Source organism: Jaculus jaculus, chromosome 19 (assembly GCF_020740685.1).
Source record: "Jaculus jaculus isolate mJacJac1 chromosome 19, mJacJac1.mat.Y.cur, whole genome shotgun sequence".
NCBI classification, from domain to species: domain Eukaryota; kingdom Metazoa; phylum Chordata; class Mammalia; order Rodentia; family Dipodidae; genus Jaculus; species Jaculus jaculus.
The window spans coordinates 44,067,207-44,087,292 of record NC_059120.1 but is presented as its reverse complement, the minus strand read 5'-3'; the positions used below and the strand labels follow the sequence as shown (position 1 = coordinate 44,087,292).

The 20,086-nt window shown below is 45.2% G+C and overlaps 1 protein-coding gene across 3 annotated transcripts in view; it reads right to left on the bottom strand.

Annotated features, from left to right (window-relative positions):
- Positions 1-20,086, bottom strand: part of Sort1 (sortilin 1) — an 88,193-nt gene that overhangs the window by 2,123 nt on the left and 65,984 nt on the right. For all 3 annotated transcript variants that reach the window (XM_045138020.1, XM_045138021.1, XM_045138022.1), the window contains exons 12-17: positions 13,317-13,419; positions 12,628-12,796; positions 11,684-11,874; positions 6,638-6,827; positions 3,481-3,597; positions 1,155-1,263 (exon numbers count right to left, since the gene is read on the bottom strand). In XM_045138020.1, coding sequence (XP_044993955.1) covers positions 1,155-1,263; positions 3,481-3,597; positions 6,638-6,827; positions 11,684-11,874; positions 12,628-12,796; positions 13,317-13,419 — 879 coding nt within the window. The remainder of the gene's footprint in view (positions 1-1,154; positions 1,264-3,480; positions 3,598-6,637; positions 6,828-11,683; positions 11,875-12,627; positions 12,797-13,316; positions 13,420-20,086) is intronic.

Sequence of the window (20,086 nt, the reverse complement as noted above, 5' to 3'; positions counted from 1 at the left end):
GAGAAGGAGGAACTTCCCCCTTACAAATACACACACCCACACGCACTTCTCCCACCCTTTGGCGCTCCCTCCCCCAGAGCAGCAGAGGCGGGGCTGCAATGGGTCAGGCTCAGCTTCTGTCACAGGTTAGGAAGCAGGGCCACGTTTACCTGTTCAAGTCACGCTTGCCAGTCCCTTACTTCTTTACCAAGAGATGTCTCTGTCACCTTATCTCCGAATCCCAACCACATAGTCTAGTACCACAATTGGTATTCAGCCTTCTGATCTGACACTCCATCAGAATAATCTGATACAACCACAGTTCAGCTTTTCTTTTGAACACACTTAGCATGACTCAGCACAATCATCCCCTCTACCTACTGTCCAGGGCTCTCCTGTGTGTAGTGAGCTTCAGGCTATAGCCATTTTTTTTTTTAAGTTTTTAAAGGTAGGGTCTCACTCTAGAGGCTGTCCTAGAATTCACTATGTAGTCCCAGACTGGCTTTGAACTTACTGCAATCCTCCTACCTCTGCCTCCCAAGTGCTGGGATTAATGGAGTGTGCCACCATGCCTGCCCAGGCTACAACCCTTCATTAACACTTTTAAAATTTTGTATTAATATGCAGTAATTGTATCGGTGCATGTATCAGTGGGGTACAGAATGGTATTTTAATACATGTATCCATCATATACCGATAGTCAATCTTCTTGAGTCTTTTTTTTTTTTTTGGTTTTCTGAGATAGGGTCTCACTCTAGTCCAGGCTGACCTGGAATTCACTATGTATTCTCAGGTTTGCCTGGAACTAATGTTGATCCTCCTACCAATGCCTCCTGAGTACTGAGATTAAAGACATGTGCCACCATGCCCAGCTCAAGTCTTTTTCTTGCATGACTCCAAGCCTCAAACTTCCCTAACTATGCTTGTAAGACTTTTGCAACTTTATAGAAAATCATTTCTCCCCAAACAAAATTCAGCTTTTGGCAGGGTGAGTTTATGGTTACACAGTGGGTCCCTAATCATGGCAGTTAAGTTTCCTGTGCAAAGCAGAGTCCCACACCAGGAGTCTGACTGCTCTGCATCACGACCACATTCTTTATGCTGTCACTTTGAATACGCCTGGCAGAAAGTGAAATTCTACCTGTGCCCAACAACCAGATCTGTTTTTAACATACTTGCGTTTTGGGATTCAAAAAGTTGCTTGTGCATTTCTTTTTCAAGTCTTTCACTTCTCGAGCTGGATTCATCCCCCCTTGGCATTTGTCTCCGGGAATCTTCCGGTACCTGAAAGGTGGAGAACTGTTAACACAGGCCGATGCTTGCTGGCCCAGGCTAGGTAGCTTTCTCGGCAAGGCATGTAGTCGGTGGCTGTGTCCTCTGGGCTGGAGTGTACCCGGTAGAGGTAGGAGACCCCAGCCCAAGCCCTGGCCAGGATGACGGCAGCAGACAGAGCGGCCGCTGCTCTGCAGGACTTTGGGGCCATGGTATCTGGCAAGCTGTGCCGCACACGGAGCCTCGCGTCAACAAGCTCCTCACTGTCCACCACAATCTGCCTTCAGTGGTGGCCATTAGAGAGGTGGGCTTGAACCCAAAACAACAGGTGGGAAGCAGCATCAGTGCAGGTCTATGGCCAATAAACAAGAATACGATGCTCACCAACTGACTGGGCCCTAAAATCACCTCAGAAAAGCAGGCTTTCCTTACAGAGCAGCCAAAAGTAATGAAGCTAAAGAGTTGCCAAAAGCCCAAGCTAAGCAATGAAATGACATGGTGTCTCTTCCTCCATCTTCCACGAAGTGTGCCACACGAGGGGGGGTTTATTAGCAGAATGTAAGGATACACTCTTGCCTACTTCTAGAAAACAAAATCTGAAAATCTTGGGAATTTGAAAATCCTTGGGAAACAGGGAAAACCTGAACATTTTGATTTATTTGTTTGCAAGCAGACACACACACAGAGAGAGAGAGAGAGAGAAAGGGAGAGAGAGAGGAGGGAGAGAGAGAGAGGATGGGGGTGGGGGGGGCAGCGTGCGTGCGCGAGAGAGCATGAGCAGAGCGAGTGAGTCCACAAGCCAGGGCCTCGTGCCGCTGCAGACGATCTACAGATGAACTTCAGATGCATGTGTCCTTGTGTGCATCTGGCTTTATGTGGGTACTGAGGAATTCAAACTGGGCTGCCAGGCTTTGCAAGCAAGTACCTTTAAGTGCAGAGCCATCCCTTCAGGCCCTGATACCATAAAAAAAATTTTTTTTGTATTTTATTTATTTGAGAGAGAAAGAAAGAGGCAGAGAGAGAGAGAGAGAGCATGAGAACGGGTGTGTCACAGCTTCTAGCCACTGCAAATGAGCTTCAGATGCATGTGACATCTTGTGCAACTGGCTTATGTGGGTGCTGGGGAGTCAAACCTGGGTCCTTAGGTTTCTCAGACAAGCATCTTAACCACTAAGCAATCTCTTCAGCGCCCCCCTCCAATTTTTATGTATGAGAGAGTATGGGCATGGCAGAACCTCTTACTACTGCAAATGGACTCCAGATGAATGCTCCGCTTTGTGCATCTGGCTTTATGTGGGTACCGAGGAACTAAATCAGGGCTGGCAGGCTTTGCAATCAAGTGCCTTTACCCACTGAACAATCTCCCCAGACCGTAAATACCATTTTCTGCACGTGTCTGTCCTATGAAGAGTCATGAAGACTGATTACACATGTGCAGAACACTGATTACCCTCGCCTCAACTACCTTTCCCCATGCCTTAAAACTTTAGTTAATTAATCTGCTTATTTACAATGTGTTGCTACGTAACACTGACTGGCCTGAAACCTGCTGTGTACTCTCAGCTGGGCTCAAGCTTGAGGCGATCCTCCTGCCTCTACCACCTGAGTGCTGGGATGACAGGCAAGCCTGGCTTCAACCTGTACCTACTCCACAAACACCCTGAAACCCTCAGACTTGACTATGGTGCTCAGGTTTCCACATGCTTGGCTGTCTCATGAATGAACTGTTTTGCCAAACTCATTTCAATGATGGAAGCACTTCATGGTGGGCAAAATGAGACAGGGTTGGTAACACTTCATCTTTTAGGCCTGGAGGTGGGGACGTCCACGTCAGGATAGTCTGTGTAGTTTCAGGGCCTGCACAGACTAACCATCTGTCTCTTGCTGCCAGGGATGTTTGTCCTTCCTAGCCTGTAAGACTCTTGCAAGGACTGTGACCCAGAGAAAACTCCTTCACAAGTGGTACAAAAATGGGTGCGGGGACAAATTTTTCAGAGGAGAAAGGTGCTAGGGCTCCTCTGGAGCTGGCATGCCCCGTGTGGAGGCTAATTAAAATGAAAAACTCAGGTCCTCATCGTCAACAGATCCACGCGGCTAGGGGCTGCCATTGGGAGCCAGCAGATTATGGACCACCCCAGTCCTTCGCGCGCTGCTTTCGTGGAGGCTCGCTCGGCTCCGCGTGGAGAACGGTGGAGTCGCTTGTCACTGGCCGTGAACGGGCCACCTTACCCGTTCGTGGTCAGGTGTTCTTCTCTTCCGTACAGACAAAACTCCAGGTCGTGCCCCTTCAGTTCTGGCTGCTCCACACACTCTGAGGCATTTTCTGGACGGAAGTAGCCAAAGTCACTGTAAGAATGAACAAAGAGGTAACTTTCAGAGTTGACTAGCAATGAAAGTTTATTTATTTATTTGACAGAGAGAGAGAGAGAGAGAGAGAGAGAGAGAGGGAGGGAGGGAGGGAGGGAGAATGGGTGTGCCAGGGCTTCCAGCCACTGTAAACGAACTCCAGACGCGTGTGCCCCCCAGTGCATCTGGCTAACGTGGGTCGTGGGGAATTGAACCTGGGTCCTTTGGTTTTGCAGGCAACTGCCTTAACCGCTAAACCATCCCTCCAGCCCTAGCAATGAAAGTTTTATGTGGGGCAGTGGAGGGGTAATATTCTGGTTTAGAAAGTAGGTCAGGAAAGTCTGAGAGAGTTTTGCAGGTCCATGCGTTATCTTGGACTTAAGTGTCTCCCTAAGGTTCATGCGTCAAAGGCTTGGTCCCCAGCGCGGTGCTGTTGGGAAGTGCTTAAGACATGCTTTAGGTCACTGCCCTCGCTGCTTCCTTCTCCTCACTCCCACTTCCGGGCCAGGGGTGGGCAATTTCACTGTCGTACACTTCTACCTGAAGGGCTCCCTGATCACAGGCCCACAGCAGCACGCACCAATTGGTCATGGGCTTTCCTCTCTTTATGACCTTTCCTCGTTATAAATTGGCTATTTCAAGTATTTCCTACAGAGATGGGACGTGAACCCAGTCCACTAGGGAAACAGACGTGGGAGAGCTTTATGAGTTAGAGAAATGGAAAGCTTATCAATCAGACCTGGCAGCGAGGACTGCCTGACCCCCAAGGCTGGGAGTCCTGCACAGGGCAGGCTCAGGGAAGGGCCGAGCACAGTGGGCAAGGACATGGGCAGCTAAGACAATGAGGGGCTGCAGAAACTGTCCCTAGAAACACACTTAAATTCAGGGACACACAGCATTCTTTTTTCCCCTTCAGAGTATCATTACATGTGACCAGTGGGGGTAAATGTCAAACTTCTTCTGTCTTCTCCTCCGCCTCTCTCAGTTTCCTAGGCAGTGTTTGTCTCCAACGTGAGCACTCCTTGCTGCCCTCCGTTCCATCCCATCTCTCTGTAGTTCCTCTCATCTGTTCTTTTGTTTCTCCAAAAACATAAAGTTCTAGCCAGGCATGGTGGTACACGCCCGAGGATAATCTCTGTGAGTTCGAGATCATCCTGAGACTACACAGTTAATTCCAGGTCAGCGTGAGCCAGAGTGAGACCCTATCTCGAAAACAAAAAACAATACAGGGCTGGAGAGATGGCTTAGCGGTTAAGTGCTTGCCTGTGAAGTCTAAGGACCCCGGTTCGAGGCTCGGTTCCCCAGGTGCCACGTTAGCCAGATGCACAAGGGGATGCACGCGTCTGGAGTTCGTTTGCAGAGGCTGGAAGCCCTGGCGCGCCCATTCTCTCTCTCTCCCTCTATCTGTCTTTCTCTCTGTGTCTGTCGCTCTCAAATAAATAAATAAATAAATAAATAATTAAAAAAAATTAAAAAAAAAAACAATACAAACAACAAAAAACCCCATAAAGTTCTGCTTCTTCTTCAAAGCTGGCCTCCTAAATAGCATCCTTGATCTTGTTCCCACTCTTCCTACCCACCCTGGGCCCTTGCATCACAGTGTGAGAGGGGACCATCAACCTTTCCCACTCAACAGGCGGCTTCTCCTTGGCCTATGTACTCTATAAATTACTTATCTCTCTATTGCTGGCCAAATTCTTTCCCCCAAATTTCTTAAAAAGAGTATGTTTAGTGGCTGTATGCTACTCATTTACTTCATTATTTGCATGATGTGTAGGTGTGCATGTGTGTGGGGGGCACAGGTCAACATGAGTGCCTTCTCCGTTGCTGCCCACCTTATTTTATTCTGGGGGGGGTGGTACATGCACTTGTGTCCAGACGCACATGCCTCAGGCACAAGCGGCAGAGGAAGATGTCCCTCCTCTACTGCTCCTCCCAGTCTCTACTGGACCTGGGTCTTGGGCCATTTCCCGGTTATGAGGGAGTCCCAGCAATTCTGTGCCCCCGCCAGCACTGGGGCCACCGGCATGTGAAGTCAGGCCTGTAGTTGGCGTGGGCTGTGGGCTGAACTCAGACCCTCGTGCTTACCTGATGAGCCGTTTTCCCAGCCCTTCCACCTCATCTACGACTAAGGGTCTCTCACTGAACTTGGCACTCACCAGTTTAACTAGAACAGCTCTCAGGCAAGCCCTAGGGATCCGCAGCGCAGAGGTTATTGAGATAGGCCAACATGCCTGGCTTTTACATGAGTGTGAGGGGTCCAAACTTAGGTCCTCATGTTTGTATGGCAACCACTTTACCAACTGAGCATCTCCTAGCATTATTATATTTATTTATTTATTTATTTTATTTTTGGTTTTCTAAGGTAGGGTCTCACTCTAGCTCAGGCTGACCTGGAATTCACTATGTATTCTCAGGGTGGCTTCGAACTCTCGGCGATCCTCCTACCTCTGCCTCCCGAGTGCTGGGATTAAAGGCGTGTGCCACCACGTCCGGCTTCCTAGCATTATTATTATCATTATTTTTAGGACTAGGGATTGAACCTAGAGCCTCACACATGCTGGGCAAACACTCTACCACTGAACCACATCCTCAGCTCCTTATTACTTATTTTTTTCACATATGTATGTGCTTTGTGTGTGTATACATGTATGTGTGGGTGCATGTGCACATGCACGTGCAAGATTACAGGCAAGTACCACCATGCCTGGCTTTTATGCAGTGTTGGGAACTGAACCATGGGCTTGCTGCATGCTAGGCAAGCACTCTATCAAGTGAGCTACATGCTCAGCCCCTCTTCCTACTTCCCACCACTCGGAAGTCAGGGTTGCTAGGGCTCATTGCTGGTTCTGCACAGCAAGGTTGTATTATCTGTCCAGGTTAGCAACACTGCTTCCCTTTCTGGGCCTTTAGGAGAAGCAGAAGTTACCCAATCTTGGGGAAAGGGAGCCCAGTGTATTTTATCTCACTCAGGCCGCTATCTTTCACCTCCTCCCACGTGGGGTAGGGGCAGACAGAGGGATGTGAGGACCACAGATACCAGAGGAAGTCCTCCAGGGAGCAGGGACAGATGGACGGTTGCTTGGTCACAACATAGTCTCGACCATTCTGACAGACTGATGACTTGCGTAGCCGTAGGAACTGTTCTTTATAGCCCAAAATGCAGCCATCTTCGTAATCTCCAGGGTCGGTGGAGTGTGCGAGCCATATGGTATAGTCTTTCTCTTCACCTAAAGGACAGACAGACTGTTCAGGAAGCTGCACAGCACACGGCCCACCCACAGGAGGCTGGCAGCTGCCAAGCTATAGAAAGAGAATGGAGAGACGGGGCAGGCAGGAATGTCTGACGCAACCCAGCCCTTCAACTTCAAGCTTCAAACATAGTTACTTTAGTTTAAAACATACCAGCAATTGCTTTTGCTCATGCCACCTATGGGAGAATTAGGAGAAATCTCTTATTTGCAAGCAGGGCTGTCCAGGGGAGCTCTAGAGTCCCCTTCCACACTGAAAGACTGCTCCCTGCAACCCCAGGAGCTGTCCAAGACAAGCGGCCACACTGTCCTTTCCTGGGGCTCTTTACTTCAGATTAGATACCAAGTAGCCAAGAGCACAGGGGTGATGTCACCATGTTTCGGTTTCCTTCAAATGGAAGGGGAAGCAGCCTTTTCCTAGGTTTTTCTCTTTAGTGTACTGGTTCTCAAGTGTACTGCTGACAACCACCGTTTCTGACTCCACATCCATTCACTTCCTAGGAGTGGATGCTATGGTATCATCTACTTCGAGTATCTTCAATTCTCAAAGGCTAGTACCTAACGAACACGGGCCGGGTATTCATCCTTCTGGTATGAAGACCAGTGACAGCCTGTTAGGGAACAAGTGCTTAATGACTCCTTGAGGGATGGCCAACTCCAAAGGTCACTGCACACTGACCACCCAGGGGAAAGCCAGGGAGTCAGCTCTTTATGCTTCTTTATTGAACGGACAGGACAAGGTCCTCAGGTTTTAAATCACACTCACCTATCTTGCAGAAGAGAAAAGACAGAGATCTGCTTCCTCAGGAGTCATGGAATTAACACTGAGGAAGGGAGCACAGCTAACCTGACTTCCAACATGAAGTCCTTGGTGCTACTGCCAACACGTGTGTACAGTCCACTTGTTCTCCAGTGTTTTCTTGTAGCCCGCATATCTCTGAGGGTAACATCAACACCTTTGGCACTGGATATGGGTTTGCTTGTGACAACTGGAGACCACGTGCATTACACATCACCACCTTCTGAAGTCTCGCTCTATACAATGTCTCCCAGTGTGCAGTCAGAGCGCTCTGAAGAGGTCCCTGACCACCACAGGGCCCTCACGCCTGCCCAGCGGCCACGCTAGAGCCTCATCTGGACTGACAGTCAAGCCAAAACTGCGAGAGAAGTCCCTCACTTCAACATTTCTTCAAGAAGTGACAGAGTCAGTCAGCAGCTCTTACTAATACTTCCCTCTTGATTCTTATTTATTTTTTTTTTTGAGGAGGGGTTTTACTCTAGCCAGGCTGACCTGGAGCTTACTCTGTAGTACCAGACTGGCCTCAAACTCTTGGTGATTCTCCTACCTTTGCCTCCTGAGTGCTGGGATTAAAGGTCTGTGCCATACCACTGGGTTCCTCTTTTTATTTTTTAATAACTTGTTAAAATTTTTAATTTATATTTATTTAAGAGTGACAGACAGAGAAAGAGGTAGGGAGAGAGAGAGAGAGAGGGAGAGCATGGGTGCACTAGGGCCTCCAGTCACTGCAAACAATCTCCAGATGCATGTGCCACCTTGTGCATCTGGCTTATGTGGGTCCTGGGGAATTGAGCCTCGAACCAGGATCCTTAGGCTTCACAGGCAAGCACTTAACTGCTAAGTCATCTCTCCATCCCTATCTTTTTATTTTTTATTTTGCATGTGTGTATTTGTGTGTGCATGCATGGGTGTGCCAGGGCCTCTTGACATGGCAAAAAAATACACCAGACACAATGAACCCCTTTGTGCATCTAGCTTCACATGAGTACTGGGGAATTAAATTCAAGCTTGCAGGCTTGCAATCAAACGCCTTTAACTGCTGCACCAACTACCTAGGCAATACTTTCTTCCTTACAGCTTTACTGCACTTGCCTAGTCAGGGGTGAACCCCCCAAAATGCCATAAAATAATTTTAGACAAACTTACACATAGTATTCTTTTTTTTTAAATTTAATACTTTATTGTATATATGTATGTGCATGTATATATGTACATATATATACACACATACATACATGCACATACATATATATATGTTCCATTAATAGTTACATGAAATCTCTGTGATTTCAGAATATCTCATACAAAATATGCAATAGTTTTAACAAAAGTAGCTAGGCATGGTGGCACATGCCTGTAATCCTAGCAGTTGGGAAGCTGAGGATTCTGTTTAGGCCCAGCCTGGGCTACGTGACAGACTCTCAAAAAAGAAATTAAGAAACATGATTGGGTATAGTGGCACATGCCTGTAATCCCTGTACTCATGAGCAATGGGGCACACGGATTACAGGTTCGAAGCCATAGTGGATTTCAAGAGATCTTGAGTATTCTTATAAGCCACAAAAAAAGTCTCCTACAAGACACAAAAGAAGCCACAGGTGGTGGCGCACACCTTTAATCCCAGCACATGGGAGGCAGAGGTAGGAGGACTGCTGAAAGTTCAAGGTCACCTGAGACTACACAGTGAATTCCAGGTCAGACTGGGCTAGAGTGAGACCCTACCTCAAAAAACCAAACCAAACCAACCAAACACAAGCAAAAATAAACCAGAAGATTTCTGCTATAGTGGAACACTACAATGTCCTATCTAGCAACCCTTGCCAGGCACATGTGGCTGGTCTGAATGGAGACTTGCTGTAGGTATTAAATATATACCAGATTTAAAAAACTTAGAAGAGGGCTGGAGGGATGGCTTAGGGGTTAAAGCATTTGCCTGCAAAGCCAAAGGACACAGGTTCTATTCTCCAACACCCACATTAGCCAGATGCACAAGGGGGCGCAAGTGTCTGGAGTTTGTTTGCAGTGGCTGGAGGTCCTGGCATGCCCATTCTGTCTGTCTCTCTCTCTTCCCCTCTTTCTCTGTCAAATAAAAACAAATAAAATATTTTAAAAAACTTAGAAGAGGGCTGGAGAGATGGCTTAGCGGTTAAACGCTTGCCTGTGAAGCCTAAGGACCTTGGTTTGAGGCTCGATTCCCCAGGACCCATGTTAGTCAGATGCACAAGGGGGCGCACGCATCTGGAGTTCTTTTGCAGTGGCTGGAGGCCCTGGCATGCCCATTCTCTCTCTCTCCCTCTCTGCCTCTTCTCTCTCTGTTGCTCTCAAATAAATAAAAATTTTAAAAAAACTTAGAAGAAATGTACACTATCTCAATAGTCTTTAATATTGGTTACATATTAAAATAATTATGTTTTATGCATATGCAGATAATCCTGCCACTAAAATGCATTTCACCTTTTTATTTATTTAAAGAAGAATGTTTTGTTTTGTTTATATATATTTATTTATTTGAGAGCAACAGAGAGAGAGAGAAAGAGGGGGAGAGAGAGAAAGAGAATGGGTGTGCCAGGGCCTCCAGCCACTGCAAACAAACTCCAGATGCATGCACCCCCTTGTGCATCTGGTTTATGTGGGTACTGGGGAATTGAGCCTCGAACTGGGGTCCTTAGGCTTCACAGGCAAGTGCTTAACCACTAAGCCATCTCTCTAGCCCATCACCTTTTTATTTTTTATTCATTTTATTTATGAGAGAGAGAGAGAGGGAGGGAGGGAGGGAGGGAGAACAAGACAGAGATTTGATGTAACAGGACCTCTAGCCACTGCAAATGAGTTCAAACATGTGTGCCATCTTGTGCACACGCGTAACCTTGTGTGTCTGGCTTACATAGCTTCTGGGGAATTAAATTAATGAACCTGGGTCCTTAGGCTTCGCAAGCAAGTCCCTTTAACCACTAAGCAATCTTTCCAGCCCCTCATCCTTTTATTTTATTTTATTTATTTATTTTGGTTTTTCGAGGTAGGGTCTCACTCTGGCTCAGGCTGACCTGGAATTCACTATGGAGTCTCAGGGTGGCCTCAAACTTTCAGCGATCCTCCTACCTCTGCCTCCCGAGTGCTGGGATTAAAGGCGTGCGCCACCACGCCTGGCTCATCCTTTTATTTTATAATGTAGCTGACAGGATAATGTTTTTAAAAAATATTTTTATTTTTATTTGAGAGAGAGAAAAGGAGAGAGAAAGAGGCAGATAAAGAATGGCACTCAGGGCCTCCAGCCACTACAAATGAACTCCAGATGCATGTGCCCCTTGTGCATCTGGCTTATGTGGGGCCTGGGGAGTTGAAACTGGGTCCTTTGACTTTGCAGACAAATGCCTTAATGGCTAAGCCATCTCCAGCCCCTGACAGGATAATTTTAACTGCATATATAGTAAATTGCCCTGATATTTTTTCTTTTTTTTTTTTTTTGTTTTTTTGAGGTAGGGTCTCACTCTGGTTCAGGCTGACCTGGAATTCATTATGTAGTCTCAGGGTGGCCTTGAACTCAACGGTAATCCTCCTACTTCTGCCTCCTGAGTGCTGGGATTAGAGGCGTGTGCCACCACACTTGGCTCTGACATCTTTCTTTCTTTTTTAATTAATTTATTTGAGAGAGAGAGAGAAAATGAATGAATATGGGCACACTAAGGCCTCCAGCCACTACAAACAAACTCCAGATTCATGCTGTACCCTGTGCATCTGGCTTATGTGGGTACTGAGGAATCAGGCCTCAAACCGGGGTCCTTAGGCTTCACAGGCAATTGCTTAACCACTAAGCCATCTCTCCAGCTCTGACATTTTTTTTGCAGAATGCTAGTCCCAAGCAGGAAACTGCTCTTCTGATTTTATTGCTTGATTACCCTCTCAGAAAATCTTTTAGTCCCCTTTCACATGCATATGCATACGTTTTGCCCAGCTGAAGGAGGTTAAACTGTGAATGGGTTGTTTGACAGAAGGAGACTACAAATTTCTGGTAGAAAATTCTTAAGGAGAAACTCACAGTTCCTTTGAAGGATATCTTTAAAATCGACAGTGTAGGAGACCCACTGGCGGGTTAGGAAAGATTCTATGAACCCCCAAATGCTGATGTTCATGGACCTGGCTCCAGGTTCCGAAGCAAGGCCAGTGAAGTAGATGGGCTCCTGGGTGAACGTGTAGGTTTGCCAACATTGGCCTTCATCTGTAGAGAACCTGAAACCACAGTTAGAGAAAGATCGTGACAGAAGACCAGCATGTGTTGGAGTATCAGGAATGCACTCTGGCTATTTTGTCCTTAGCCAGAGGAGACCCTCGTATCTAGGTGATGGCTTATGGCTAATAATTACTTTAATTTTTATCAGGATGGGGGAAGGATTCATTCACAGAACACATGTAAGTAAGTATCTATACAAAATACCTGTACAAAAGTTCTTTCAAAGGAAAGAGAGTAATGCCCCAGGAAAGAATGAGTTTCAAAACTGATAAATTAATTCTAAATTAATAGTAATTTAGAATTTAAGTAACAAATTCTTGAATATTTTGTGGAAAGACGAATTATTTTTTAAGAATTACAAAATGCATTGGGCATGGTGGCACATGCCTTTAATCCCAGCACTGGGGAGGCAGAGGCAGAGGTAGGAGGATCACCATGAGTTCGAGGCGACCCTGAGACTACATAATCAATTCCAGGTCAGCCTGAACTAGAGTGAGACCCTACCTCAAAAAAAAAAAAAAAAAAAAAAGACAAAATGCATAGCTACAAAGGGTCAGAGGAAAAAGTAATGCCATCTAATCTGAGTTGGTCTAAACCCAAGTCCTTTGAGAATCTTTGCCATAGTTTTACAGACTCTAAAAATGTGAATCAGAACTGCGAGTCGCCCCCCCCCGCCCCCCCGCAACCCTCCAAGAGCACTCCCTCCTCTGCCTTCTCTGCCGGTGTATGTGGGCAGCTGAGAGCCTGCATACTTAATCACATTGATAGGACGGTTGCTGTGCTCAATGGCCACGATGATGCCTCCGGAATCCAGGATGGTGTAATAGTGGGGTCCTTCCAGCATCTTTGCCCATGAGTAACCGCCATCGTCTGAGATGTACACATCTGGGACCATCACCGAGATGGCATCTCCCACACTACCTGCAACAGAACCCAGCATCAGCACACGCTGGCAATGGGACAGTGCTTAGGACAAGGGAACACTGTTGAACACTGTTGAATGAATTTATTCTGTTTCTGTTTCTTTCTTCTTCTTCTTTTTTTTTTTTGGTTTTTTTGAGGTAGGATCTTGCTCTAGTCCAGGCTGACCTAGAATTCACTAATTCACTATGTAGTGTCAGGATGACCTTGAATTCACAGTGATTCTCCTACCTCTGCCTCCCAAGTGCTAGGATTAAAGGCTCTGTTTATTTTTTCATCGGGCTTCTTATAATAGAAAGAAGGCCGTCAAAGCTTGGGAGAGGGAGACTCACACTGCTCTCTCAGATAGGAATCTATTAGAAAGCCAGAGCGTAGTTATAATGCAAGAAATTCTGCTACATGAATACAAAAGCCACTTGCAGTAGTTTTACTTATTGGGCTAAAGGCTGTGCGCCAGGTCACTCTGTGTTCCTCTGCTTCTGTCCACGGTGATAAGAGGGAGGGCGGGCGGGCTCCTTACCGTGAGCGATGACTATGCCTACGGCATTGGGTTCTGAGAGTGGGGCCATTGGAACGTTTAGCTTCTGGGAGATGCTATAGGAAGCATGAATATGAAGGCTGCACTGTGAAGAGAAAACAAAGGTTGGATTAAAACCAGAGGTGCGATGTCTGCTCTCATCTCACAGAGCCTCCTGACAAACTCCAAATATCTGTGGGATAACCTATTTCTTTTTAAGAGATACAGAAATTGGCATGGGGGGGGGGAAGAGAGAAAGAGAGAGAGAGAATGGGTGCATCAGGGCCTCCAGACATTGCATATGAACTCCAGATGTGTATACCCCTTGTGCATCTGGCTTATGTGGGTCCTGGGGAATTGAACTTGGGTCCTTAGGCTTTGCAGGCAAGTACCATAACTGCTAAAGCCATCTCTCCAGTCCTATTCCTTATTTAAAAAAAAAATTAGCCGGGCATGGTGGTGCACGCCTTTAGTCCCAGCACTTGGGAGGCAGAGGTAGGAGGATCACCATGAGTTCGAGGCCACCCTGAGACTACAGAGTGAATTCCAGGTCAGCGTGGGCCAGAGTGAAACCCTACCTCAAACAAACAAAAAAAAATTACTTTTTTTTTAAAATTATTTATTTATTTATTTGAGAGCGAGAGACAGAGAGAAAGACAGATAGAGGGAGAGAGAGAGAATGGGCACGCCAGGGCTTCCAGCCTCTGCAAACGAACTCCAGACGCATGCGCCCCCTTGTGCATCTGGCTAACGTGGGACCTGGGGAACCAAGCCTCGAACCGGGGTCCTTAGGCTTCACAGGCAAGCGCTTAACCGCTAAGCCATCTCTCCAGCCCAAAAAATTACTTTTTATATTTATATTTTTATTTATTTGAGAGAGCTAAAGGGGAGGGGGCTGGGAGGAGAGAAAGACTGGGTGGGCTAGGGCCTCCAGAAGCTGCAACCAAATTCTAGACACATGTGCCACCTTGTGCATCTGGCTTATGTGGGTCCTGAGGAATCAAACCTGGGTCATTTGGTTTTTGCAGGCAAGTGCCTTAACTGCTAAGCCATTTCTTCAGCCTTACTTATTTATTTTTTCAAGGTAAGGTCTCACTCTAGTGCAGGCTGACCTGGAATTTCCTATGTAGTCTCAGGGTAACCTCAAACTCATGGTGAACCTCCTACTTCTGCCTCCCAAGTACTGGGATTAAAGATATGTACCACCATTCCTGCCAATCTATTCCTTTAAAAAAATTATTATTTTTTTATAAAATATCAACAGTATATGTAGGAAGGTATTACAACCAAGTAATTCTACTTTTTTACATTTCACCTTGAAAATTTCATTTGGGGGGTAAATGTAGACATCAGAGTGTTACGAAGGGAGGAAACCTCCCTCGCACCCCTTCTCATGCCCAGCTTCTTTTTATTTTATTTTATTTTTTTAAATATTTCTTTTTAAGTTTTATTTATTTGAGAGAGAAAGAGGCAGATAGAGAATGGGCACGCCAGGGCCTCCAGCCACTACAAACGAACTCCAGATGCATGCTGCCCAGCTTCTTAAGACGGCATAAGTGAACTTTTACTTTTCAGTAAAATTCACTCTCATAAAATTTGATGTAGGCTAATTTCTATAAAGTAACCTGGAGTTTTCATAACCTGCCTTGCCTCTTCCCCAGCTTCAGTTCTATCATTTGATTGAACCTTATGAAAGAAAGGGAGAGGTTAAGATGGAAGCAGGCAGGACCTGCTTATCAGCAGCAGAATGCCTCTGGAAGGTGTGGCTGAGGAGTCCCTGGCCTCCCCAAGAATTGGGTGTGGTGGCTTGAATCAGGTGTCCCTGTAAGCACATGTGTTCTGAACGTTTGGTTCCCGCTGGGGGAGTGGAGGTGGAGCCTTGCTGGAGGAGGTGTGTTGCTGAGGTGTGTTGCAGCCAGGTTCCACTCGCCAAAACTCAGCTCCTTTCTTGCTATTTTGCATCTTGTGGTAGAGGTGAAGTCCAGACTCAACTCTCCCATCTTTCCTCTGCCATTCTGAAGCTTCTCACTGAGACTGAGTCAAAATAAACTCTCCTCCCACCAACTGCTTTCTGTTGGGAGTTTTGTCCCAGCAACATGAAGGTAACTATAATACTTGGTGTGGTGGTTTGATTCAGGTGTCTCCCATAAATGTAGGTGTTCTGAATGCTAGGTTCCCAGCTGATGGAGATTTGGATATTAACGGCTCCTGGAGGGAGTGTATTATTGGGGGAGGGCTTATGGGTGTTATAGCCAGTTTCCCCTTGCCAGTGTTTGGCACACTCTCCTGTTGCTGTTGTCCATCTGATGTTGGCCAAGAAGTGATCCACCCTCTGCTCATGTCATCCTTTTCCCTGCCACTGTGGAGCATCCCCTCAAGTCTGTAAGCCACAATAAACCCTTATTTTCCCAAAAGCTGCTCTTGGTCAATTGATTTCTGCCAGCAATGCAAACCTGACTGCAACACTTGGCTTAGCTGTTTTTTCCATTAAGGGTACAAGAATGATAACATTTTGGTAGATATCAAACAAAACCCTAAAGTATGTATTTTGATGAGAAGAAAAAAATATTTGAAGTTGGTACTGTAAGCAGTTGACAATCCTTTTTTCCTAAGAAGTGAAAGAACTGGCACTGAAAAGTAGTAATTTAAGTTTTGTTTTATGCTTATTCTAAGATAATATAAAAATTAAATCCATTAAAGATAATAAAAGGAAAATTCTAAAATTATTCTTTATCGGGGGGGGGATTGATGTGCCAGGGTCTTTAGCCACTGCAACTGAACTCCAGACACATGCACCACCTTGAGTGCATATGCTACCTTGTGCATCTGACTTATGTGGGTTCTGGGGAGTCAAACCTGGGTCCTTAGGCTTTGCAGGCAAGTGCCTTAACCACTAAGCCATCTCTCCAGCCCAATCTATTCCTTTCATTGTGGTAAAATTCATTTGATAACATTTACTATCTTAGCTTTTTTTTTTTTTTAATTTTTAATTTATTTATTTGAGAGCGACAGACACAGAGAGAAAGACAGATAGAGGGAGAGAGAGAGAATGGGCGCGCCAGGGCTTCCAGCGTCTGCAAACAAACTCCAGACGCGTGCGCCCCCTTGTGCATCTGGCTAACGTGGGACCTGGGGAACCGAGCCTCGAACCGGGATCCTTAGGCTTCACAGGCAAGCGCTTAACCGCTAAGCCATCTCTCCAGCCCTATCTTAGCTTTTTAAATATACAGTTAGGAATAACCTTACTTTTGTGTAACCAGTCTTCAGAACTCTTCATCTCGCCAAACTGAAACTGTTACTTTTTACAACTTTTTTTTTAAATTTTTTATTTATTTATTTGAGAGCGACACACACACAGAGAAAGACAGAGGGAGAGAGAGAGAATGGACGCGCCAGGGCTTCCAGCCTCTGCAAACGAACTCCAGACGCGTGCGCCCCTTGTGCATCTGGCTAACGTGGGACCTGGGGAACCGAGCCTCGAACCGGGGTCCTTAGGCTTCACAGGCAAGCGCTTAACCACTAAGCCATCTCTCCAGCCCTGAAACTGTTACTTTTTAAGCAACAAGTCATTTGCCTCTCTACAGTGCTGGAGACCACTATTCTACTTTTTGTATCTATCTGGCTACTCTAGATGCTTCATGTAAATGAAATCATACAGATTTTTTTTGTGACCAGCTCTTATTATTCAGTATAACATCCTGAAGGTCAATCTATAGCATATATTAGAATTGCCTTCCTTTCCTACCTTTCTTACCTTTCCTTTCCTTTCCTACCCTTCTCCTCCCTTCCTTCCTTCCTTCATTTTGAGGTAGGGTCTTGCTCTATCCCAGGCTGACCTGGAACTCATGGTGATTCACCTATCCCTGCCTCCCAAGTGCTGGGATTAAAGGCATGGGCCACCATACCCAGCTCCCTTTTTTTTTTTTTTTCTTTTGGTGGTAGGGTCTGGTAGCCCAGGCTGACTTAGAGTTCACTATGTAGTCTCAGGCTGGCCTCAGACTCACAGCAATCCTCCTACCTCTGCCTCCTGGGTGCTGGGATTAAAGGCATGTAATATCACACCTAGCAGCATTTCCATTTTTTATAAGGCCGAATAATATTCCATTGTGTGTGTCCTTCATTAGCCAACTTAACTGTTGATGACACTTGAATTGGTTTCACTTTTTGGCTACAATGAATAAAGTCATTACATACATTGGTGTACAAATTTGTTTTCAGGTTTTTCTTATTTTTTTTTTTCCTAGCAGTATTGGGAATTGAATCTAGGGCCTTGCACATGTTAGGCAAACACTCTACTACTCTCTAAGCTATATCCCTATCCAGTCTTTTTCTTTTTAATTTTATTTTGAGACAGAGTCTTGCTAAGTTTCCCAGGCCTTAAAAATGCAAATCTCCTGTCTCAGGCTCTCAGTTGCTGGGATTAGAGCTATGTGCCATCATGCCTAACTGAATTCTCTGATATTTACCCAGAGGTAACACTGATGTAAATAACAATTTTATTTGAGAGAGAGAAAGAGGCAGATAAGAGAGAGAACAGATGCTCCAGGGCCTCTAGCCACCGCAAACAAACTCCAGACTCATATGCCACCTTGTGCATCTGGCTTACGTGGGTCCTGGGGAAATCAAACCTGGGTCCTCAGGCTTACAGGCAAGAGCCTTAACCACTAAGCCATCTCTCTAGCCCAACACTTTTATTCTTAATATTTTTGAGGAACCACCACACTGTTTTCTATTGTAGCTAAACCATCCTACATTCTCACCAAATAGCATACAAGCACTCCAAATTTTTCCACATCACCACCAACATGTTACTTTTAAAATACTGGCTATCCAAAGAAGGTATCATGTTGTGATTTTGGTTTCTATTTTTCTTTCTTTTCTTTTTTTTTTTTTTTTTTTTTTTTTTTTTTTGGTTTTTCAAGGTATGATCTCACGCTAGCTCAGGCTGACCTGGAATTCACTATGTAGTCTCAGAGTGGCCTCAAACTCACAGTGGTCCTCCTACCTCCGCCTCCCGAGTGCTGGGATTAAAGGTGTGCCACCACGCCCGGCCCGGTTTCTATTTTTCTAATGATTTGTCATGCCAAATAGCTTTCCATATATTTATTAGCCATTTATATGTCTTCCCTGGAGAAATGTCCCCATCTTTTGACTGTTGTTCTTATATTTATTTCTGTTTAGTATTTGCTCTTGAGTTAGCTCAGTGGGCTACTCTTGATTCTAAAATGTATTAGTTTATTTGGAAGCAGGTTATAACTATTATGTGTAATCTGCCCTAACTCATTTTACCCCTGCACTACACCAAAGTCTTTGACAAAAGTAAACACAAACACCTGACACATCTCATACATAATATAAAATGTGGTCATTCAAAATAAAATCCAGTCCTATTATTTAAGAAATCTGGTCCAGGCCTGTCCCCAAGGCCTCAGCTACCAGGCCCACCCCAGCGGACTTCTGTGTTGGGGAGCTCTTACAAACATAAGTTCCAGGCACCCCACTCATGCACCCAGTGAACCATGGCACCAGACCAACCTCAGTGAGTCTAACCTCCAAGCTCGCTCCCACAGATCAGGGCACAAAGCCTGCCTATCTGTGGACCTTGCCAGCTGGCTCTTCAGAATCTCTGGCCAGGCTGATTGACAAAGGGCTTTCCCTGAGGAAGTCAATCTATAGTGCATGATGCAAATAAGGATAGTTACTAAAGCTAAAAGTAACAGGATGGGAACAAGACTGGCTATAGACTTATATCAGACAAAGCAGACTTTTAGTCAAAACTTCGTTAAGTAATAACTGTCATTATGTAACGACAAAAGTGTCAATTCATCAAGTGAACACTACTGTAAATATACATGTACTCAAAATGTTTTTTAATATCTTTTTAAAAAAATTTATTTATTTATTTGCAAGCAGAGAGAGAGAGAGAGAAATAGAAGAGAGACAGAGAGAGAACGAGCACGCCAGGGCTTCCAGCCATTGCAAATGAACTCCAGATGCATGTGGCCCTTGTGCATCTGGCTTACATGGGTCCTGGGGAATCAAACCTGGGTTCTTTGGCTTTGCAGGCAAACGCCTTAACCACTAAGCCATTTCTCCAGCCCTCAACATGTTTATAAGTATATAAAGCAAATATTAAATGAACTAAAGGGAGAAGCAGATAGTAATATAATGATATTAGGGGACTAAATGTCCTACTATTTGAACAATGGACAGATCATCCAAACAGAAAGCCAATAAGGAAACAGCAGACTTGAACACTATAGACCAAACAGACCAATGAGACACATACAGGACATTCCATTTAACTGTAGCAGAATATACATTCTTTTTAAGTGTACACAGAATATTCTCCAGGAGGGATGGGAAGATGGTTCAGTGGTTATGCATAAACTTACTGCATAAACTCTGGTGAATGGAGTTTGGATCACAAAAACCCACATAAACTTTAATAAAATTCAGTGTCTTTTCATGATAAAAAAAATAACAACACTAAGTCATCTCCCATCTCACTATAAATCACTTATGAAACAAAATGAAAGTATAAACTGATATCTTATGCTCATGGATTGGGAGAATTAATGTTATACTACACAAAGTGATTCACAGATTTCACTACTTAAATTCTGCTGGCAGCACTTGGGGCTTTGAGGCAGCAAGATTGGGAGTATGAGGCTAGCCTGGGCTTTCCCTCACAACAAAACAAAAAATTCTGATGGCACTTTTTGCAGAAATGGGAAGAATAGCCCTAACATTCATAGAGAACCCCAAAGACT